Here is a 24,450-nt window from a genome sequence, read left to right as displayed (position 1 = left end):
TTCTTTTATTTTGTTTAATAATGAAACAGGTCTTCCCACTGATGATGAGCCGCTGGCTCTAGAACAAGACATACACATCAATGAAGAATCGGTGGCCCATACTGATAAAACTGTCAAAACAATCAAGGCAACCAATTTACAAGAAGAACCTCCCCAAACAGAAATTTCAAATCTGCCCAATCCTGAAATGGCTGAAACTCTTAGTACTAACCACAAGCAAGAAATCACATGGTATTTAGAGTTTGACGGCTCTGTTAACAAATTAGGAGCAGGGGCAGGTGTATGGATTCACAACACACATAACAGTCATGCAGAAGGCCATGCCTACAGACTAAATTTCAAATGCACAAACAACATGGCAGAGTATGAGGCTCTGCTTCTAGGCCTTAAACTGCTCAAAGCTCTAGGAGCTGCAAAAGTGTCTATTCTAGGCGACTCTGATTTAATCATACAACAGATGAAAGGTAACTTTGTTAATGACAACAAAATGAGGGCCTATAGGACTGCTGCCACTAATATACTCAATGCATTCACTGAATCCAAGCTTGCCAAAATCTCAAGAGATCATAACATTCATGCACACAGCCTAGCCACTTTTGCTAGTACATGCAAGCTTCCCTTTGAGCCAAACCACTACTTTACTGCTGAGATAAAACATAGGCCTGCTATCCCAAATAATGTTAAAGATTGGCAAGTATTCGAGAATGATGCCCAGATTAACAATTTCCTTACTCTTGAGCATGAGTTTTCAAATATTAACATTGACATGGATGCTATGACGGATGAACAACAGCAAACAAATGAAAATCAGCAGGCTGTAACAGCCAAACAAATCCTAAACCCAACTGTTTTTGACAATACAAACATAGAAGAGCTGAAACAGATGCATTTGGAGGAAATTGCCAAAACAGAGGCAGAGATCATTGACTTAAAGGATAACTTTTTGCCTGCAGTCCTAACTCCATTAGAAGACATGTTTGATGCAAATGATGTTCCTAAAAAACAAAAATGCAACCATTGAATTCTGATATAGAGGAACACAACATTGGGACAGCAGAGAAGCCAAAAATGATCAAACTATCCAAAAATTTGCCACCTGATCAAAAGCCCAAGTATATTGATTTATTTAAAGAATTCCAAGATGTATTTGCTTGGAGTTATGAGGACTTGAAGTCCTATGACACCTCAATAATCCAACACACCATTCCCTTAAAACCAAACCAGAAACCCTTCAAACAGAAACTGAGGAGAATCAACCCTATGCTTCTTCCCCTGATTGAGAAGGAAGTAAAGAGAATGTTTGAAGCAGGTATAATAGCACCCATCAGATTTTCTGAATGGGTGTCCAATCTTGTTCCCACAAGAAAAAAGACAGGTGAGATTAGACTTTGTGTAGATTTGAGAAATTTAAACCAAGTCTCCCTAAAAGACCACTATCCCTTGCCCAAGATGGACCACATCCTACAAAGAGTAGTGGGGTCATCTAGAATCTCTTTGCTAGATGGCTTTTCAGGTTTCAATCAAATACTTGTTCACCCGGATGACCAAGACAAGACAGCCTTTACCACACCGTGGGGAACATTTAAGTATGTAAAGATGCCATTCGGACTTAAAAACGCTGGTGCTACCTTTCAAAGAGCAATGGATATTGCATTTTCCAAGGAAATACATGATTTCCTAGTGGTCTACCTTGACGACTTGACTCCATTTTCTAAATCTGATCAGGAGCACCTAAAACATTTGAGGCAAATATTCATGACATGTAGGAAATATGGCATTTCCTTGAATCCCAAGAAGTCTCTTTTTGGCCTTGAAGAAGGCAAATTACTTGGCCACATCATATCAAAGGATGGGATTAGAATTGATCCTGAAAGAATTCAAGCCATCCTCCAAATCCCATATCCAAGAAACATCAAGGAGCTGCAAGCTTTCCTTGGAAAGATCAATTTCCTAAGGAGATTTATCCCAAATCTAGCCGAGCTGATAAGACTGTTAAGCAACATGTTAAAAAAGGATGCCAAGGTAAAATGGTCTCTTGAGACCAAGCAAGCCTTTGAGAGCATCAAATCTGCCTTAACCCAAACCCCTGTCCTCACCAGCCCGCAGTTTGACAAAGATTTTATCATATTTTCTTTTGCATCTGATCATACTATAGCTGCTGTCCTTTTGCAAAAGGATGAACAGGGAGCTGAAAAGCCAATTGCATTTTTCAGCCGAGCCTTAAGAGATGCCCCTTTGAAATACCCAATCATGGAAAAGCAGGCCTACGCCCTTGTCAAGGCCATCAAAGATTTCAGAGTGTACATTTTATATTCACATGTGATTGCATATGTCCCAAATGTTGTTGTAAAAGACATACTAACCCAAGAGGGATTAGAAGGCAAAAGAGGCAAATGGATTGCAAACATCCTTGAGTATGACATAGAAATAAAACCAACCAAACTGATAAAGGGACAAGGTTTAGCCAAACTGATGTCCGAAACAAACTTTCAAGCCTTGGACATTAACCAACTGGACAATGAACAGGAGCTGGCAACTCCACAGATCAGTGAAACCTTTTTTCAATCCCCATGGTATGCTGATATATGTTTTGTACTGTTAAACCTGTTTGCTCCCCCAGGATTGTCCAGAACCAAGAAAAGATTTTTGAAAATGAAGGCTTTAAAGTTTTGTGTCATAGATGGTGCATTATTTTGGAGAAATCATGAAGGTATATTGCTTAATTGTTTAACCCTGAGTGAAACTGACAAAGTCATGAAAGAATTCCATGCAGGTGACTGTGGAGGACATCTATATTCGAAGTCCACTGCTGATAAAATTTTAAGGGCTGGTTTCTATTGGCCCTCTCTTTTTGCAGATGTAAAGAAGTTTTCCATGTCATGTCACAAATGCCAAATCTTTGAGGGCAAAAGAAAGTTGTTGCCCTTGCCCCTTAAACCCATCTCAACCAAAAAGCCTTTTCAACAATGGGGTCTTGACTTCATTGGAGAAATCCATCCCTCTTCCTCAGGCCAGCACAAGTGGATTTTAACAGCCACCGACTATTTCACTAAGTGGGTTGAAGCCATCCCATGTAGGCAGGCCAATGACACCATCATTATCCAATTCCTTGAGTGCAACATCCTTTCTAGATTTGGCTGCCCTGAAAAGATCATTACTGATAACGCCGCTGCTTTTAAATCCAAGAAGATGATCAATTTTTGCCACCAATTTCATATTACCTTGGGCCACTCTACAGCTTATTACCCTCAAGGTAATGGCTTGGCTGAATCATCCAACAAAACCCTCATCAACATCATAAAGAAAGTGCTAGAAGAAAACAAGAAGAACTGGCACAAAAAGCTGGTGAATGCCCTATGGGCAGACAGACTTTCAACAAAGAGATCTATTGGGATGAGCCCTTATGAGCTAGTATATGGCATGGAGGCCAGATTTCCTTCATCCTTGGGCATCCCTACTATCAGATTGTTACAGGAGATTCAGGCTGAACCAAATGACATCCAACGAAGAATCAATCAGACCATTCATCTTCAGCAAACCAGAGAACAGGTCTATGACAGAGCTCAAACTTTGCAAGAGAAGCTCAAAAAGATGTTTGATAAGAGAGTTAAGGCTGAGGATTTCTACATTGGTGACAAAGTTCTAAGGTGGGATTCACGAAGAGAAGACAAGGGCAAACATGCCAAGTTTGATTTTTTATGGAAAGGGCCATTCGTTATTTCTGCTGTTCAGGGAAATAACACATATTTTCTCAAATCTATAGAGGGCAGCACTACTGAAGAAGGCCCTGTTAATGGCCGTATGCTGAAACATTACCATGATCCCTTTTAAGGGATACAATGCAGCTTTGTATATATCTTTTGTACAGTAATATTTGTATATATCAACACTTTGTTTTATTTTTCCGAATGTTAGAGGAGCAGCAGTAAATCTTGTGAAGACACAGCCAATGCAAGTATTCCAATTTTAAAAAGCTCTGTCTCTGCACTAATCTCAACAAAACAACAAGAGTAGCACTGTCACATCACAGCAATTCATGGCAAAAAGAAGCTGTTTGTAGTCTTGCAGTCTTAAGTTTCACATCAGCAACTGTTTCTAGACCAAGCCTAAAGGAAATACATCAGTTTTGGTCTATGTTTTGCAAAGGCAATGCTCAGGCAACATTCTATATAATATCAAGCACGCAGAAGAAAGCAGGCGATGCTATACAGTTCATAAAAATTCAGTTGAGGGAAAGTGTTGTTCTTATTCCAAAGTTTCAAGTATCTGACAGTCAGCACAAAGAAGTGTTTCCAGTCTACAGCAACAACAGAAGATCAAGGCAGTCTGACCTGTTGTTCTTGGCTTTTCACAAGGAAAAGCCATCCCCAAGTGGAGCCACTGTTAGCCTCCTGTTGCAACAGGTGTTCATATTTCATGATTGACATTTTTACATGCCAAATATGTCATCTTTCATGCTGCAAGGTTCCATATTTCCAAAAGAGGCCAAAGAAAAGGCCATGAAAGTGTGCCAGTCCAAGTGCCACTGCTGTATTCCAATTTTGATGACTTAACCATTTTTGAAGAATGTTCTATAAAAGGGAGGGCCAAACAGTTTAATCTTGGCCCCCCTAGGTTTCAATTTCTTGTTTTAGAATATAGAGAATTGATATCTGACCAAACAGCTTAATCTTGGCAGATTTGTAGATAGGTAGAGAATCAAAGGAGCCCAACTGCTTAATCTGGGCCCTTGGCAGAAATAAGGGTAGACTTAGATAGGAGGGCAGTCAAAAGAAAAATTGTAAAGCAGGGTCTGCAAGTCTAAGTGCACCCACCCAAAAAGAAGAAAAAATGTTAGGAAGGTAGGCTGGGTAGGTAGCTGTGTGGTTGCAGAATCATGGCTTGTGATCCATTTCATGTTGTCAAATGTCATATTTATTCAGATCACAAGTTGAAGGCAGTTTTCATCTGGAAGAGCTCAAGATGGATATCTCTAACTTCCCCATTCTCCCTTATCCTCAAATCATTCACTAACTTCCCTGAAGAGGTCAAGATCTGCTTGATTCCTCTTAGTTTCATCATTTTCCATTATATTTGCCTGAGTAAAGGTCCTCTTTGCTTAGGAGTCCTGTTGTTTCACTCTATGAGTCACTTTTCCCCCAAAATAGCCTAAGGTCACATACTTATCACTTTCTGGTCACCTCCATATTAACTACTAATTCTATTATATAGTTCCCGTATCTATCCCCCCTTCCCCCACTAAAACTATGTATAAAATTCCCCTATGTACATATTCCCCATTCCCGGCACTATAGCCCTATTGTATAAGTTCTGGGAAATAACAGTCCATCTAGGGCTGTTAATTAGCCCATCCGTGTCCTGGAGTTACTCTGACATCTGGTCAGAATAACAACCAGTTCCCCTAAATCCTAACCCTGGAAAACCTATTTTTCCGCCTTTATTCTAAAGTTTTGCCTCTAAATATCTACCCCGGCGCGCAAAACCCACAAAAACCCACTTTCCTAAGGTTTTAAACCCCCCCCCCGCCATACAAAAAATTAAATATAGCGGGCGGGTCCCCGCCCTAACCTTCCATCACCTTACCTGTCCCGTCGACCGTTAGATCTGGCCTGCCCAAGATCTACGATGGGCGGGTGTTTTCTCGCGCCAACAGCCCGAGGGTTAGCGTCCGGGAGTTCGGCGGTTTTACCGTCGTACTCCCGCCACGCGTCGCCCTCCTAGGTGTGGCGAAGCCCCTCCTCCCAAACCGCTTCAGTGCAAAGGCGGTGCGCCCGAAACCGCCAAACCGCCCTCCCCTGGGTGACGTCAGTGCCACGTCCTCCGCCCAGTGACGTCATCCTACCGCGTCATCTGCCTGCGTCGGCCTCCTGCCACCATACTGCCAACTCACCATTGCCACGTCACTGCCACCGTGTACCGCCACATCACCCGCCATACATGCTGACGTCACCCTGCCACGTCACCGCCGTACTGGGTCCCACCTGCTGACGTCATCAGCAAAAAAGGCGCGAAGGCGAAAATCGTGCTTAGGAAGCCCGGATTCAAATTCTGAGGCAGTTTTTCATGCGCGATTAGCACCTAGCACTAATCGCGCATGGCTACGAGAAATGGGCCAAAGTGGAAAGACCCTCATCGCGCAGCCCCCAACAAGCCCGAAAGGCGCAGAATGACCCATTTTTCTTCGCGAAGCATTTAGAAAGGGACAAACGCAGTTTTTAAAGCAACAAAGGGCCGAACAGCGGCCATTAACTATTGATTTGACAATTTCATACACAGCGAAAGAGAGAAACGGCCCGATTCAACTGCGAAAGAGTATCAGAGGAAAGATGGAGCGGCAAAGAGTATCAGTTGGATGTTTTAATCAAAATCTTCATTTCCCAAGGCAGCTTAGCATTGAATGGCCTCCAACAAAGTCAAATAAAGCGGTGTAAGCCCATTAAAGCTCTCAAATCACAGTTAAAGCATTTAAAGCCGCCGAACAGCAATGGATCAAAGCCCAAAGCACAGTTATTGCAGAAACACTGCACCAAGCCACCAAGGACAACACATTAACTCAGTTTTGATACGGCTGCCCTCAGTGCAGCTCAAAGATATTTTCTTGCATTTATTTCTGGATAGGATTAGGTTAAAGTAATCATTTTCTTTCAGACCTGTTTAGGTCAAGTTGTAATAGACAATTTTGGATATTTTTTCCCTATTTATACCACCCTCTAGATTGTTTTAAGGGTTGGTTGGTTGATAATCTAGAGGAGAGACTCGCACGGGATATCTAAGATGTTTTACTTAATCAAAGATTGCTGAAAAGCTTTGGAGAAATGACTGTCTGCTCTGTGTCTAATGGTCTGAAGAATTGAATGTGGAATTCTTGTGCTGCAGTATGAATCAATAAGTGCTTCTTACCTCTGTTATTTCAATTTCATATAAGCTCAAGTTGCAGAACAAAGGATTGGTTTAGAATTTGCTTAGCTGCACTCTATGCTCAGTTTCTGTGGCTTTTTAATGTTTTCTTCTCGATTTAGGCATAAACATGAATTCCTTTGTGGCTCATGTTTGATCTTTTTCACATATGAATGACTATTATCTAGGAATTCTTAACTGCTCCTAGATAGGGCTCATTTGTTTTCTTTCTGCTAATCTGAATGAGAGATTCTTAATTGCCCCTCATTCCTTAGCCTTTAATCCATCTCTTTTACCTTAAATAATTGTTTCATATACAACTAGCTTGCTCCATTTTCCTTCTGGCGACCAAGAAAACGCACCAACAGTCCTACTCCTTGACTCCACGCCCAATGGTTCTAAAACTTTCATGCTATCCCTGCCTCTTTACCTGAAAGTATCATCCTTCCCACCAAAACTTAAACAAAACCCCCTTGAACTCAATAGCTAGCCTAAAATCATCTTCAACAAAGCTAAATCAGAAAGAGAGAGCCCTCTCTGATTGCAGGTGGGCTAGAACCTGCAGTCCAAAGACTGGTCTGTGGTTACCTCGACCGTATCCTTTTGCGCTGATCAAAAGGACAACCTGAGTGATAACACAATATACCTCTGCAAGTTAGCCACGTCTTCCCTACACCAAAGTGCCCTACAACCTTGGAGGTGTGAGCCTCTCTAATCAGCTGCAAATGCTCACCTTTAGGAACACATAGCTTATCCAGCCTGTAGAGTAACCCATCCTAGAGATGGTAGTCAACAGTGTTGTCGCCATCATGCACATGACTCTGACTCTACAACTATTGATACACCTCCTTGAAGTCCTCATCTTCTGAATATGCCTCTCTGTATGCATCATGGGTGAATGACTCCATGTGCATAAGAGTCCCCAAAGCTATAATCTTTGATGTGGGTGGCCTTGAAAGCATATCAGCCAACTTGTTTGTGCTGCCCTTCTTATACTTGATCACCAAATGAAACTGTTGTAAAAACCCCATCCACTTGTAATGCCTGGTCTGTTGTAGCTTATTCTGGGCCTGCAAGTACTATAACAGTTGGTGATCCGTGTGGATTATTGTCTCCTTTCCCATCAGATAGTGCTTCCACTTCTTCACAGCTTGCACCATGGCATAGAGCTCCTTATCGTAGGTAGGGTAGTTAAGAACTGCCCCATGAAATACTTCAAAATGGTAGCAAACGAGCCTTCCTCCTTGCATCAAGACAGCTCCCATAGCATACCCACTCGCATCTATCTCCACTTCAAAGGGTCGTTGCAAGTTTGGTAATGCCAAAACTGGTGCTTCACTGATCTTCTTCTTTAACTCATCGAAAGCCTTCTGCTGCCCTTTTCCCCACTGGAAACTCTTACCACTTGTTGTTATGGTGTGGAGCGATGCTGCTACTACTGAAAACGAGGCTATGAATTTCCTCAAGTACTGTGTTGCTCCAATGAAACTCCTAACCTCAGTAACATTAGTAGGCACCAGCCATTTCATGATGGCCTCCATCTTGGAAGGATCTATCTTCAATTCTCCTCCACCAATCACATATCCCAAATACACCAAGGATTGTTGCGCAAACTCGCACTTCTTAAGATTTGCTAGCAGTTGGTGCTTCTTCAATGTTTCTAGCACCTACGTCAAATGTGAAATATGCTCCTCCCAAGTAGCACTATATACCAGTATATCATCCAAATAGACAATAACAAATGAATCTATAAAAGGGCGCAGTACATCATTCATTAATCTCATAAATGTAGCTGGTGCATGACATAGCCTAAATGGCATAACTAACCATTCATACAAACCCTGCCTGGTTTTGAAGACGGTCTTCCATGTATCTTCTTTGACTCGAACCTGGTGATATCCAGACTCCAAGTCCAGCTTGGTGAAATACTTTGCTTGTTGTAACTGATCTAGCAAATCGTCTATCCTTGGCAGGGGGTATCTGTTCTTGAGCGTGATTTTATTCAACGCCCTTAATCTATACACATCCACCACTTCCCATCTTTCTTTAGCACAATGATGATGGATGACCCACATGGTGATGTACTCGATCGAATGACACCTTGTTCCAGTAGCTGCTGCAACTGTTTCTTCACCTCACTTGCTTCTATATCAGATTGTCTGTACAACCCAATATTTGGCAATGGGGAGTCTGGCAATAGCTAGATCTCATGCTCCACTTCTCTCTTAGGGAGTAGCCCTTTAGGCTCTCGGAACACGTCCTTGTATGCCTGTAACAACTCCTCCAATTGTTGTTTTTGTTTCTTAGTACACCCCTCTAGGGATGCCTTGCCTCTTATTGACTCCTCTACATACTAATTTTCCCTTAAAAACAATAAAACATACTTCTTGCTAGAACTAATCAATTTCTTGACTTGGTTGGCACTTACTAGTGAAATTTTCGACTTGCCTTTGTGCGCGTTGATGATGAATGATTTTCCATCCTTGATGAGTCGATACTGGTTAGCTCTCCTCATGAATATTGCATCACACATGTACATGTATGGACTCCCAAACACGACTCCACATACATAAAGGGGAACCACATCCAGATCTACTTCAATAAAATCAGCACTAATAGAAAATCTAATTTTACATTGTTTTGTTACCTTCAGCTCTGCATCCTTATGCACCCATCCCAGCGGATATGGGTTTGGATGGTCACGAACTTTCAGCACCAACTTCTTGACCAAATCTGCTGCAAGTGATTTGCCTGCGATCCTGAGTCAAACAGAGCATCAATCTTCGTCTTCTTGACCTGTAGCTTTACATGGAAGATTTTGGTCATTTCTTTCTCTTCCTATTGCTGAAGGCTACTCAAGTTCACCTCCTTTTGCACTAATGTACAGACGATCTTCTCATCCACCTCTAAGCTGCTTTCAACTTGGTTGCTCGAATCTGTGGCAATGAGATTCTTCTTCTTATTATCTTTCTTCTTGTTCTTTGTGTTTAGCTCTGGATGCAATTTCCAGCACTTTTCCTCTGTATGGCCATCAATGTTGCAGTGGTTGCTAGGATCTTTGCACTGGTGTGTTGTGGTTGTCATCTTTTTATCTTTTCCCCTTTTTTGCTTCTTCTTCCCCTCCTTAGAAGCGTCTCGTTGCTCTTTTTGCTTTGATCCACTTGATTGCGCTCTTTTCAGGCCTATGTTCTCTAGGTTGTGCCTGTACACAAGCGTCGTCCACTGTTTTGGGCTTGAACAACATCACTTGCTCACGCAAATGGTTGTGCAGACCCCCCAAATACTTGAGGAGTACATCTAGGTTCTTTGGAGAAATTCCCAACATTATAGCCATCATTTTGAATTATGTGGTGTACTCTTGCACACTTTGGCCCGGCTTTTGACTGAAGTAATGCCACCGGATCCATTAGTCTTCCACGTACCCAATGGGATAAAAATGTGACTTAATGAGGGTTTTGAAATCCTCCCACTTAGTCACTGGAGGTTCTCCCTCCAACCTCAGGCTTCCATGTGGCTCTCCCACCAAGTCAGTGCATGTCCCTCCAATTTCAGCCGTGCGAATAAGATCTTCTGCCCTTCCTCGATCTAATGGACACTGAAATAAACTTCCAATTGCTGCAACTAGTGGTTCAGCTTCAAAGCGTCGATCTCGTCGTGGTATGGCTTGATATCAACTTTTGCTTCCACTTTAAACAGGGATTGGTTCACGACACTCGAACTAGGTTGATCTTTTCTGGGTTCTTTCTTTGGCTAGTTATTAGCGTCTTCCCTATCTCCCAATCCCCCTTCTGATTAGTGCCCTACATTCGAACCCGCTTCTTCTCCAAATATCCCCAGCTTATCGCTTAGGGCCACCATGAGGAGGTTCACATTGCGGTTTATATCCGCGACTTGTTTTTCGAGCCGCGAAAACCTCACCTCTGCAAGATCACAAGGTTCGTTTACAAATTCGTTGCCTATGATTAGGGTTTTACGATTTTTGGCCTCATCAATCTAAATCCCTGCAATCTCCACAAAATACCCAAATAAACTTGCTCTGATACCAAATGATCCATAAACTACTGTGGATATTCCACTCGACAATTTGTCACAACATATATGATAATATTATATTAAAAATCTGAGATTCTACATTATTACAATTTTATTTAACTTCTAGATCTGTAAAAATTAACTGTAATTAGTGCATGCATGTAGAGTAAATCAAGCAAAAAAGTAGAGAACGACAAAATAAACTCACACACACATAATACACGAGATATGCTCTCTGGGAAACCCTTTCGGGAGAAAACCCAGCTGGAAGGTGAGGTCACTTCGCTCTCTTTCTCTGTCTGGAAATATGCCTACAGATACAAAGAAGTAATGTTTGTGGCCCATGGGGTGCTACAGTGCACAGATCCTCTCTATGTGCTATATCTCCTATCTCTCCTGGCTATCTTTGCTCAGCTATGGAACCCGATAGCCTACTAGTGGTTAAGTTTGACTACATCAACTCTTAACTAAAGTTACAAATAGACTCTTCTAGAGTCTTTTACATCACAAACACATGGCTAGCCCCTTTTCCATGAATAATGGGGGCTAACGTGGCATCCTCCCGAACTATAGGTGTGAAAATAGGAAGGTTAAATTCTGAGTGGCATAACTTTTGCATACGGACTCCAATTGACGTGATTCTTTCGCCGTTGGAAAGTTCTTTGTGTAGAATAACATGAAAAGTTGTTGCGCTTGAGCAATAAAGTTTTACCCCCAAAAAACATCGTTTGATGCCTCAAAACACTCCCGGAAGGTTTCAGACCTCGTTTCGGCAAACGAAGTCCCACAGGTAAAAACGGTCCCCTACGCTGATTCCTCCACTTTTTCCACTCCAAACGCATCGAGATGGATAACAAACAATATAATGATCCAATTCAGATCACTTGTCCTATTTTGTTTATATGCACCCTTGCTATATGCATGAGAAACTTTGCATATTTATGTATAATGGTTTGAATTTGTATGGATACACATGAATTATATGATTTTCTTGTCAAAATATGAATATTTTATGCATTTTTCATTCAACCGACCATTTAGTCTATTTTTTTCCCAGTTCCTGTCCGGATCAAGTTTTTGGGGTTAATCAGTCTGATTTTGATAACATTACTTATGATATGGTGACCATTCACAATCAAGTAAACAAAGGGAAATTCATGGTTTTCATTGCCATGATTCATCTCATGAGATACATTTATTTTTGTTTTTACGTGATTTTGATCATCCTATCAAAACTTCTAACTAAGGACAAATATCATATTTCAATATCGATATCTGACGTACCACTATGACATATTATACATCTTATCTATCAATTTTATGTTCATATTTATGTAGCAATGTGTTTGTTTGATGTTGATGTTGCTTTATTAGTTTAAAATTTTGAAAAAATTGATTACTTCGTATTTTTTTAAGTTTCCCGATATTTTTCTAAATATTGTCAATAATTTAAATTTCGGACCCCCAATGATAAATTGTCAATAATGATAAATGTAACATTGATCTTGTTGCATTGTAAGTGAACCAATCTTAAAACAAAAGATGCCACAATGGAATGGCCCTATTACCCACCAAAAGTGGGTAACCCATAGGAGAGAACTTTTCTCCTCATTTGACAGCTTGCTAGCCAACAACCCTATGATGGTCTTCAGATAGCATTATGCCAGAGTTCTCCACCTATTGCTCTAGTCAGTGCTCTCTCCCATCTAGCATTCTTCTTGAAGGAAAATGGGTCATCTATCAACATGTACTCTAACCATTCAAGCAATAGTGTGCTTTCCTTTAATGTTATAAGCGTATTAATATGAATCATGAGGAAAACTGGATGATTGACCACTCTTGATTGTATCCTTGTTCCCACACTGCAGCTAGGGGGTAGCCTTTGACTCTAGTCCAGTGGGACCTGCTTTGAGGCCTTATGGTTTATGAAGGGCACTATTGGGGAGGCGCACTGATTGATATAGCGTGTCCAAGGTAATCCATACATACCACTTTCCATCCTTCTTGATTATTCATCTCAAGTCTTTGGGTTGATTGTCCTTGTTCATTGGGATTGGCACTCTATATCCACATCCTTGAGTTAGAGCCCAAAAACTTGGCCCTTGAGGTTGATGCAGTTGAAAGAACAATGCCCCAACAAAAGAAAATGTAAAATGCAAAAGATAGTTAAGACTTATTTAGCATGTGGGCAAAATCCTAGCATGAGCTTTACCCCCCTCATTAGCCATCACCCAATTCATCAAGCATTTATTGCTTCATCTAAAAGAAAGGAACTCTTCAATGTCCCAACCTCGAAGAGCAAGAAATTGCTATATCTTTAAGGGGTATTAGAAAAGTGCAAAGCAAGCTTAGGCTCCTAAGTTATGCACCAAAGAAAGATAAAACATAGAAGCAAAAGGTGCACCAAAGGGTTGGAAAAGAGGGTCGTGGAAAGAGGTAACTCATGCCTCCATGATTGCTCCCTCCTTGCATAATTACACTCAGGATGTTGAACCTCCATTAGCTAGTTTCATGGTTGTGGTGTTATCTTCCATCAAGTCTTTCTAACTCCATGACCACCTTATCACACAGAACTATGAATTGATGGGTCTAACTAGGACATGTCACTCCCCTTTATGGGTTGAAAATAACTAATAGGGTTGTTGATCTAATCATCCCTAACATAAGTGAGGTAACTTGTCTACAAGTCTTGAGCTAGTTAGACATTTGAAGGTAAGTTTTGTTAGAAAATCAAAAAGGCAGTAAAGATTTTCTTGATCTTGATAATTACTGGTGATGTTTCTTATTATTACGATTCTTTATATCTTCTTTCTTTAGTTCATCAAGCAATTACCAAAAGCGGCAACACGTAAAACAATAGACACCAGATGAAGGCACATGCCAGCGAAAAACCCCCCTCGAGGGGAAAACTCAGTCAAGATAATTCTTCCTTTCAATAGTATTCTTTGAGACTCTTCACCCTAGACCAAGACCAGACCTTCCCACCACACCAAGTCAGCCTCCCAGAGTTTCGACCTCTTCCCAACAACTTCGACAATGCAGCAAATTACGACAACTGGCAGCTTCCAGCAACAATGAAACTTGGAAGACTTTGATCTCCCAATCCAGGACACGAAACAGAGAGAAAGAGATACTAAAACTTCGATTTTCCTTGTCTCCCTATACTTCCCCAAACTCACATTCACTTCGGCCTCCCGGCAACAAACTTCGCACCTTTTCCCAACTACAAGAGAACTTCGCACTTATGCCCAGCAACAAGAGATTTTCGCACTTCTTCCCGGCTACAAGAGAATTCGAACTTGATGAGAGAATGATGCTCCAAATGAATTCGATCACCTTCCATTTATAGGCTTCGTGTGGGGTCGAATAGGGTCCTTAGGCCGACTTGATCTTCTCTTAGGCCAACATGGTGTGGAGGTTCCATAATTCATATTTGACTTAATACTTAACCTTTTTACACGATTCAAAAGCCCAAGAAGGGTCTCTTTAAATGTACAATAACTCTATAGACTCAAAATAAATCCTAGAAATCCTCAATGGGGACTTTGACCTAAAACATGGTGACCCAAGCATGAAACCCATGCTTTAATAAGCCACAAAAATAATAATAATAAATATTTTCTTTATTCTTTTGACAAGTACATTACATGATGACTCATGTACATTATTGAAGACTGAACATAGTTACATTTTCAACAAGTTTTGTGTGAAGTATTTTTGTGCCCCTAGAATTAGATATGGTCCATTATTATGCTTTAATGGTTTTACATCCCTAATGATGTTGATCTCACTTGATCTTGAGAGGTTTGTTAAAGTGGTATCATACATGCAACAGATATCCCTTGAGGGATGGCTTGACTTTTTTCCAACACCTTTCTAAAGGGTACTTTGCCCCATTCTGAGAGTAGATATAACCTTATGTCCCCAGCGTTGCCCCTCCAGAGATGAGCGTTGGGCCTTGAGCAGCTTCTACATGACTCTACACCTCTTGATATGTCTTCAGATGTTGAAACACTAAGCTTGAGAGCTTGAGCGTTGGACTATTTGATGATGTACCCAAACGGACCCAAGACGCCCCCAGGCTAGCCTTGACCCTACTTGATGGACGATGCCTTGTTCCAAAGCCCAAATGAGGACGCTTGTCACTGAGGTGACTTGGGAGGGCTAGGACATTCTTCGTTAGTGCCAACACTTGTCTTGGATGGTGCCACGTCACTCCTACATGCCTTGGAAGGGTGATGTAGGCCTCTTTATGGATGACATCATGGTGGAGGAGGTGTTAAATTCTTTTATACCTGATATGATTTACTTTACTTCAACAATTTATTAAAAACCCAAAAAATATTCATTTTAAATATTTCTGAAATTGTTGATAAAATAAACAGACTAGTATATTAACTCAAAAATAAAATGGAGAGAACAATCACATTACAACAATAAAATGGAGAGAACAATCACACTACAACAATAAATTTGTACGCAACACAATCTTCCTTCATATTATTAAACTTTCGAAAATTCTGGGTTAAACCCACAAAATACATAGAAAAATACAACTATTGGGAACCTGGAAACTCAGCCCCACTAGGAAAATTGGCCTCAAGGAAATCAGCCTCAAGAACTTGACTCTCCTAAAGAAACTCGGCCCTGCAGAAGTAGACATGTCTCACCAGCAAATTGCCCCCCTTTCTTCTCACCTAGTACAGCCCCTAACACACTTGAAAAATCAGCCTCTCTGGATATTTCAGCCTCTTCCACAATTCGGACCTCCTCTTCAGCAACTCGACCTCTCTCTTTCCTAAACTTAGCCTCCCTGAATTTCTCCCAACATTCCCTGTTGCACTTCCCTTCAGCCTAATCAAGCCTCTCGCTCTAGCGAAAATCACTTTCTCCCAAACGGTGTGTCTTCACTCTCCCTTAGGCTTATTTTATAATTTCATTAAGCCAAAATCCCTAACCCTAATCTCCTAAATGATCAATGGCTAGGATTAAATCCTAAGCCTCACTTGAGATCAACAGTTGAGATTATATCTAAGTCACTTAAATAATTTTATTATTTATCCTTAGAACTTTGGCCTAATAGTCCACAATAATTAATTAGAATAATTATTATACTTCTCCTAAGTTGACCTTAGCAAAGAAATCATAAATCACTTACTCCACCAAGCAACCACCTGAAGGGACAATCAAATATCTTCTACATGCTAAGACACCAAGCCAATGTAGAAGACCTTCAGAGGCTACAAAATCAACAAGAGGTGCCTTTGGAGATGTACACATGCACTTTGAGGATTTCTTGGATTGAGGAGCACTCTTGGACCATTTCATCACTTGACACATTATTGACCATTCTTTGAGGATGATGTCATGGTGGAGAGCATTTATTCCCACATGTGTGGGTTATTTTTGGCTTATTATTATGTTTTAGAGTTATTTCATGGTCAATTTGTGACCTTTGACCTAGTTGAATGCTCAAATAAACTTGTTTTAGGGCTTTTGCTTGTAAAATTAGTGAAATGAGACTTGGTTTCCCTCATACGAATATAGAGGAGTCTCATTCACTTATTCATCACAATTCTCTCTTTAGAAGTGTGCATTAGCTATTGGTCTCTTTTCTACTTGAACGAAATGTAATTTTATGGAGCGAATTGTCTTTTGAGGAGAAATTTTGCATGAGGAGACTTCTTTGGGATTGATTGAAGATATTCTTATTGAATGTTGTAAGTTTATTGTTGATCTTCTTCCATTTTGCATGCTATATTATGTGAATTAGAGTTTCTATATGTACCATGTTAAAATTGCAATATTATTCTTGAAATCTTGATTCTTCATGGTATGTAAAATTGCTTTCCTTGAATCCTTCAAGAGAACTTTGATATATGCATCTCTTGAACTTAAAATCTCCCATTTAAGGAAGTTGTTAGGGTTTCTAAGTAGAGAATCATTCTCTCACCCTCTTCATCAAGACCTTCTTCATAGATTTTTCCCTAAAGGACTCCATTGCCCAATTGGATCAAGGCACTAGTCTAGTAGTTGATCATTTTATCTATTTTTTCTCTTTCCTCCAATATCTAGGTATTTCGGGTTGAGGTTAGGGTTCTCTTGAAACCACATATAAAAGCAATTTTATTTTGATGTGTAATTGCCCTCTTGATAGGGGTTGCATTTAATAATTTAAATAAGGCAAATCTAGCAATAATTGCATGGTAAAGACCTATGATTAGGGCTGATATCATTTCTTTTATTGTTGTTTTATGCATGTTTCAGCCATAAAACTCACTTGCCTACACTAAAAATTGCATACCTAATTGGTAGCCTTACCCCTGCATTGATTTGTGCTAAAAAGGGTATTTCTTCTAGCTGTTATATGACATTGCATGCTATATTATTGAATATTTCTAAAACACTAACTTATAACAGCTTGCTAATATATCTAAAGGATCTTAGGAAAGTGTACTTGGACTTTGGTAAATCGTATATTAGCCTTTCTAGGCTCCGCTAGTACCATCCCTCAAATCATTAGACCTTGCATCATCTCAAAGTCCTTCATAGAATATCCTTAGGTGATCTTTATAGAGAAGCCTCCCTTCTGGGATTTAATTCACTAAATAGTTGGAGAGAAGCCACTAAGGTGACAATGGTGGCCAATCTCTTGTTCCCGTAAGACCTAGATTGCCTAGTGAGGCTTTGCACTAGGCCTGCTAGATTTTGTGGTAACAAGTCCATAAGATTATTAGGGCACTTTTCAATGGAATAATCAATGAAATAGCTAGTTGAACTACCAATGGAGTTACCAGTAGAACCATAGGTCAAGCTGTTTGCATAGTTATTCAACAAGTTAAGCCCAATGGGCTAGCTCAACTCCCGAGTGGTTGAGAGTTGAGAATAACAAGAAAGAGGTCTCGGAATCAAATCCCCGAGCTGAATTCAACTGGTTAAGCCTAGTGGGCTAGCTCGACTCCCGAGTGGTTGAGAGCTGAGAATAGCAAGCAGGAGGTCTTGGGATCAAGTCCACAGGCTGACTGCCTCTGCATATGTGGGCCTCACTTGTTGTCCTTGATGGATCAGCATACAAAAATCTATGTGACCTGCTTTACACTAGCTAACATCCTCAGAATTAGGGGATGTGCTTGGGTATCCTGAGGGTGTATTTTCCAAGGAAAACATTGTTATTCAAGTGTTTAATTAAGTAATTCGGCACAATGCTTTATTCAACAACATAAGTTACCATGACAATTTAAAAGCTTAGATTATTAAAAACCTCATACACAATAAAAGCTTGAGAGGATTCCTAAGTAGTCACTTATGATTTTTAATCATTCCCAGGTTTTTCATAATCAATCCATAGGCATTCTTCATCCCGGTATAAAAATTGCCCAAATAGGAAGTAAAACAGAAAAAATTAATATCCTTTCTGTCATGTAGCATGCTCATAAACATCATCTACATTGGAAAGCCATCTATTAGGATGGAAAGTGTGTTTAGTTTATACACAATTTTAACCCCAGCTAACAACTCCAACCCACGAACAGAACAGAATATGATTCATTCTCTAAAAAACAAACAAAGAAACTGAAACAGAGCATACCCGCATGAGCTTCTTTTGAAGTTCTATATTTTGAGCTCGGATACTTCTCTCCTCAATACCAAGCATGACTCTACACACAAACCATAATCGTCTCCCAAACCCTAGAAATCGATCCATATTCCTAAGCAATACAACAAATCAGTTAGAAACTTAGAAATGATATTGCATTTCAGTTACAGAATGTCCATTCGTTGAGATAGAAATTTGTGATTTCTCAAATTTTAAAAGTATACCAGCATTAAATGGTAGCTAAAGAAAGGAACAATGTTACAATAAAGCACCAAAAAATTACTGACAGACTTAGGATGATATGAGAAGGTCTGAGACACAGTCAAATAATGTTGACTCTCTTCAGCACCTCTAGCCCACATTTCAATTGGTGATGTTAAAAGTTAAAACTCACTTATGCTTTAAAGATCAATAGACTTGTAATAAACAAGGATGGCCATTCAGAGTGGGGCATTTACACAAAATGAAAATATCATATTGAACTCAGTCATCATAGTTAGCGGTGTTATATTAGGGTTCATTAAATCAACAATGATCATTTAAAATTAACACATAAACCAATAGCTAGATAAATAACAAAATATAAATGTCATAGTTACCTTGATGAGTCCAAATACAGCAAAGAAGCTATTAGACGCTCATTTCCATATTGTAGGCAATGCAAATATATATAAGATAATTTCAATAATGCACAATGAATGACCACAATAAATAGGTCAAGGCAACTAAAAGAGGTACATCCAGTGTAGGTACATAGTGGAACGCAAAAGCAACTTCAATGGAGATGCCATCAAAGGCAGATAAAGATAAAGATCTAAGTATCTAGCAAAAAGAAGCTATAGGAAAACGTGCAAAAGTAGATAAAGGTCTCCAGTATCAGCTAAAAGAAGCTATGAGAAAAGGTACAAGTGCATGATAAATACGAAAAATCAAAGCTAGGTGTATTACAAAAGAGAGGATGTCAATGCATGCTGGAAATAGCTCTCAAGGCCAAGTGAGGAGAGCCTCTTCTCATCAGAGTAATCAGTCACTGTGAAGGTCCCTATGCACTGTCAGATGATGCCCTCTGGGAGGGCCTAGCTACATGATCTTAAGGGGCGAGAGCACAAGAATGAGAAGGTCCAACTCGTAACATTCAATGGAAGCAGCTCAAGCTAGGAAGTTTGTTCCGGAAGATGAACATGACGTGATCTACTGAATTCAGTGATTTTAATCAATCCAAAACATTATTACAATGCTTGCAGTATTAAAGAGAATTATATTCCGATAGGGTACTTCACTAGATGCACTATACGTGGGCTGAAAGGTTTGCTCCAAATTCCCTCTCCAACCAGGATACCTGCTGTTTCAAGTCACTGCCATAGTATTAATCAAAATGACCACCAGAGGCCCATGGATTTGCAAATCGAGTCCCACTGGTTTCTTACTGTATGATGCTTGATATGTTAAGACTTATGATACACTTCACTGCCCTATCCCCTTTCCATACCCATGTGGAGTGGCATCGAAAAAGGTTGCAGGGCATTTGGGTAATTTTCTGTGTCAGGCCCCCAGCTGCTTTATTTGCAACAGAATAAGTAAATATGTGCATTATTGTCAACCTATCTCAAAACCTTGTTGAACCTATTTAAGTCATTGAGAAAGCCATTCAGCCGAAGGTTCTGTACATCAGACTGCCAAAAGCATGGTTTCAATGCCAAAACAACCCACAAAGATAAAGGTTGCCAAAAATAGTTTCCAAAAACTAGAGCCAGGTGTTCCAGCCCAGGAACAAGGTTCTACGATGTTTATAGAACATTTAAAAAAATGAAGGGATCGAATTTCCACTTTTAAAACGTAAGTTTCCAAAATTTGAGACACAAGAAAGGGACGCTCTGTTCAAGTAGAAATGTGATTTGTAGCTAGATTATCAATCACATATCCCTGTTTCTTATCATCCAATGCAGCTTTTCTCAACCTGGAAGACATTCCAGCCACATTGTTTATAGAACTTAGAAAGTGCTTAATATTGAGTCTGCACAAAAGTGCTAAATATCATTCCTCCTAAACGCAGCATGAAGCTAAGACTATTGGATCACTAACAGTAGCAGCATTTGTTTATAGATGCTGCGCAGTACAAAGTCTCGTACACACAATATCAAGAAGAAAAAGAAGGCAAGGTATTCACACCGTTGGTTGCGTCAGCTTTGCACTCACCCATAATTTCCATTTGCAACTAAAAAGATAGTTAAAAAATTCAAGGTAATCGAACATACTTATGGTCCAGCCAGCCACAGCACAATTTCTCTTTAAAATGAAATCCCAACTTTACATTTAATCGCATCCTAAACCCTAACAAAACTCTAAACATGATTATCCTGGATTCCAAGCCTAAGCAACCCTGGATTCCAAACATAAGCTAGCCTAGCCATACTGTGACTAAGGTTTACAATATTGCATAACTTGATTCGATTTATTTTTTTAAATCGAAAATTTTCGAGGCGGCACCTAGCAATGTTTCATAGAGACCGAGTCAATCCTCGTTGACTGAGAGCGAAATTGTACCTTAAAAATGATATCTTTCCTGACTTCGCGCTGGATTCCGCTAGCTAGTTTCTGCACTTTGAAGCTCCATAACAAACACACAAATGATAATAATGTAATGTAGAAGAACAACTCTTTCAAATATTTCCTGTCTTAGTTCTGCGTTTCTCTTACCGAATCTCCCACAACCTTGGCTTAGTTTTGTGCATAAGCAATTCTTATATCTCGACCACGTGTGTCCCTACAAACCCCGATTGTTGAACTGTGTACTATTTCTGAGTCTGTAATGCACGCTCTCCTTTGTCGTATATCGTTGGCTCGTCCTTTGTAATGCGTTTTAACCTTGGGTGGACTTCGTTCGAACCCCCACTACCAATGCTCTGCGCATTTGAATGACAACTCATTTCATGCGTATTGCTTGGGCTGTGTCCATACCCCTGCAAAACTCCATAGGTTTGTATTTGATTAATGAATGATTCATTGGTATCAATTTTTCGGAATATTTGGGGAATTTTTTTATGGTTATTTTCTTAGAACTGTAAAGCAATAGGAGTGAAATAGGTGTGTATTTGATTAATGAATGATTCGTTGGTATCAATTTTTCTGAATATTTGGGATTTTTTTATGGTTATTTTCTTAGAACTGTAAAGCAATAGGTGTGTATTTGATTAATGAATGATTCGTTGGTATCAATTTTTCTGAATATTTGGGATTTTTTTTTATTATTTTGTTTCAAAGCACGGTTAAGCAATAGGAATGAAATGTAAGAAATGTTAAAAGTATAAATAATAGTGTGGGAAAAAATTATAATGGGGTAGTTTGTTTGTTATATGTTTTGGAAGGTTTTTTAGAATTTGGTAAGAAATTTTTGGAAACACAAGTTTGAGTTGTAAACTCTCTATAATTTGAGTGTCTCGAAGTTTTTCGGGGTGTTGAATTCATATGTAGTCAAAAACTCATTTTAAATGACAAAAATTATTATTTGGCCCAAAAAAATTGTTGGATTATGGTCAAAAACTTCAAAATATAGCATGTTTAGACAACACCATTTATGATATGTATATTAAAAAAATAATAATAGCAATGATTCGTATTCATAATTATGATATTTTATAGGTTTTTGGGTAGTTCATTTGGCAAGCTTGTATTATGTAAACTTATGTGAGTGATGAGGTTCTTTGTTCAAATCCTTTATGCATAGGCTTGTGTGTCATCCTTTTTGGTAGTGAAACTACACCCAAAGGTTATAGTGCCAGCAGTTGGAATTGACCCCATGTCATGCGAGTATGCAAGTACAAGCTTGGCCCAAAATGATGATCATTGGGGCAGAGTCAATCCAAGTACCTACAAAATCTCTCTATGGTTAATTGGTTTTGGAGTCCAAACAAGTCAATGAAAGGCTTTGTAGTATGGAAAGTGTTGGTGGATTCTTTTCCTCTAGCTGGAAACTAGGTCGTTTGGAAAACTAGTAATGGTGTTAATGTCAGAATTAGCGAGGATTCATAGTTAGGAGTTGAAGAGCTTGAGTTTCATAGGATTTAGTCCATGCTCTGAATAATACTAGTATATTTGTTTTGGCCGACACTAAGGCCTTATCTCCACAATTATTGGGTTGGGTTTAACAGAAATCCTCAGAAGTGTTGGGTTTATCAGGCAAACGAGGTAAGGAATAGAAGGAGTACATAGACCAGTTATCTTCCAATTTTATCTGAATAAGGGATGATGACGTAGACACCTTGTGCTAGTCTAAGAATGTGAGCAGTAGTGAATAAATGGTAAAGATGGGATACAAAAGTTAGAGTGAAGATCAATTCACAAAGGCCATTCAATGGTGGTGGAGTCAATTGTGGAAGTTACATGCTCCCCTAAAATGTAAAATATGTTTATGGTTAGCCTTAAATAATAGGTTATTGTCTTGGGATAATTCCAAAAAGAGGGATTAGATAGGCCAAACTCATTTCTCATTATGCAAATTTGGTGACGAATCAACTCTACATCTCTTTCTCAATTGTTCTTATGCTATGCAGGTGTCCTCTTTAATCAAGTGTGAATTTCAGTAGAATACTTCTTGGGACAAGGCCACTCCAAATGAGTGTTTGAGGCCCTAGCTTATGAACAAGTCAGTGTCCTAGTGTGAAGGTGTTCCCTGTATTTTCATGTTTTTCATCTTGTGGGCAAGGAACTCTAGTGTTTTTAGAATTTGACATTTTGTATGAAGTCACAACTGCATCTATCTTAAAAATGGCGAAGGAATTTTATGTTAGAACCAAAAGTAAAAAAACCTAGGTGTGTGGTTATGTCAGCTCTAGAAAATGACATCCCTTGGGGGTTTTTTGTCAAGCAAGTTGGTGCCAACCCCCTCTATGCAATGTTGATGTTGTTTTATTCCTTTCGCAAATTCATTATTGTGACAACCCTTTTTGCTACCCCTCTTGCAAACATCATTATGAATGGTAATTCATGTAAATATTGAGGAAATGTAAATAATGACTAGGCTAAGGAGTGGACATGATTTCAAAGGTCTAAGGAGGAGGAGTTGTTGGTGTTGAGTGTAAACCCAAGCCATTGCATTTATTTCATCACCTATCTCCCTAATTAATGACAGTGTTGGTGTAAGCGTTGAAGAAAAAGTATGGGTTGCTTGAGTGAAGGACTAGCCCATACAATCCCTATCCTTGTGGATCATGTTGGTGTGCCCAACACGCAGGGGGGGAGGTGAAGCAAGGAGTCCAACCAGAGATAGGGGGCAAGTATGCTAATTTATGCTTAGTTATGCATGGATATAGGGGATGGTAACAGAGAGAGAGATGGTAATAGAGAGAGAGGATGCAGAGCACAGTATTGGTGGCTGACGTGGAACTCCCAGGAATAAATGACTCTTTCTAGCTTGTGTTCAAATATTGGGACAACATTCCCTGTGTTTTATTAGGTCAATGGTGTGTGCTTGTTAATCGGTTTCCAAGTGAGAGTTCATTGGAGTTGAAACACTCAGTGCTTGCCTTAGGGTTGATAAACCACTGGGGTGCTTGCTAAAAGGAGTTGATAAACCACTAAGTGCTTGTCTTGGGGCTAATAAACCACTTATGTGCTTGATCAGTAAGTTGATAGACCACTTGGATAGTGTGTTTTTTACTCTTACAGTGCTTGCCTAGAAGACCCAACGGATAAGCCACCTATATAGTGTACTCATCCTCTTGGAACTAAATTGTATCTCACTAAGCCTTGGACGAATCCTTGTGATTGATTTCCATTGGGGTAGAGGGTCATTATGGTGCTTACTATGGGAGGCAGTTGATAAACCACTTGGACAATGGCCCCTCTCCTTATTGATACGCTGAATTGGAATGGAGGTTCATTATGGTGCTTGCTATAGGAGGCAATTGATAAACCACTTGGACAAT

At 39.7% G+C, this 24,450-nt stretch overlaps 1 protein-coding gene across 2 annotated transcripts in view; it reads right to left on the bottom strand.

The window, feature by feature from the left end:
* The window catches only part of LOC149195980 (transcription factor IIIB), an 86,160-nt gene extending 64,606 nt beyond the window's left edge, over window positions 1-21,554 (bottom strand). Inside the window, exons 1-3 of one of the 2 annotated variants that reach the window (XM_089405448.1) lie at window positions 21,224-21,554; window positions 21,071-21,126; window positions 18,518-18,638 (exon numbers count right to left, since the gene is read on the bottom strand). In XM_089405448.1, the coding sequence (XP_089261574.1) occupies window positions 18,518-18,634 (117 nt within the window). In that variant the 5' untranslated portion in view covers window positions 18,635-18,638; window positions 21,071-21,126; window positions 21,224-21,554. The remainder of the gene's footprint in view (window positions 1-18,517; window positions 18,639-21,070; window positions 21,127-21,223) is intronic. The other variant, XM_089405449.1, reaches the window with a different exon arrangement.
* Between the last annotated feature and the right edge of the window lie 2,896 nt (window positions 21,555-24,450).

Source organism: Pinus tabuliformis, chromosome 2_2 (assembly GCF_031772625.1).
Source record: "Pinus tabuliformis cultivar Carrire ecotype Pingquan chromosome 2_2, CPIR1, whole genome shotgun sequence".
In the NCBI taxonomy this organism is placed as follows: Eukaryota; Viridiplantae; Streptophyta; class Pinopsida; order Pinales; family Pinaceae; genus Pinus; species Pinus tabuliformis.
Note: the sequence above shows the minus strand (reverse complement) of the source record. Positions and strands in the feature narration are given on the sequence as shown.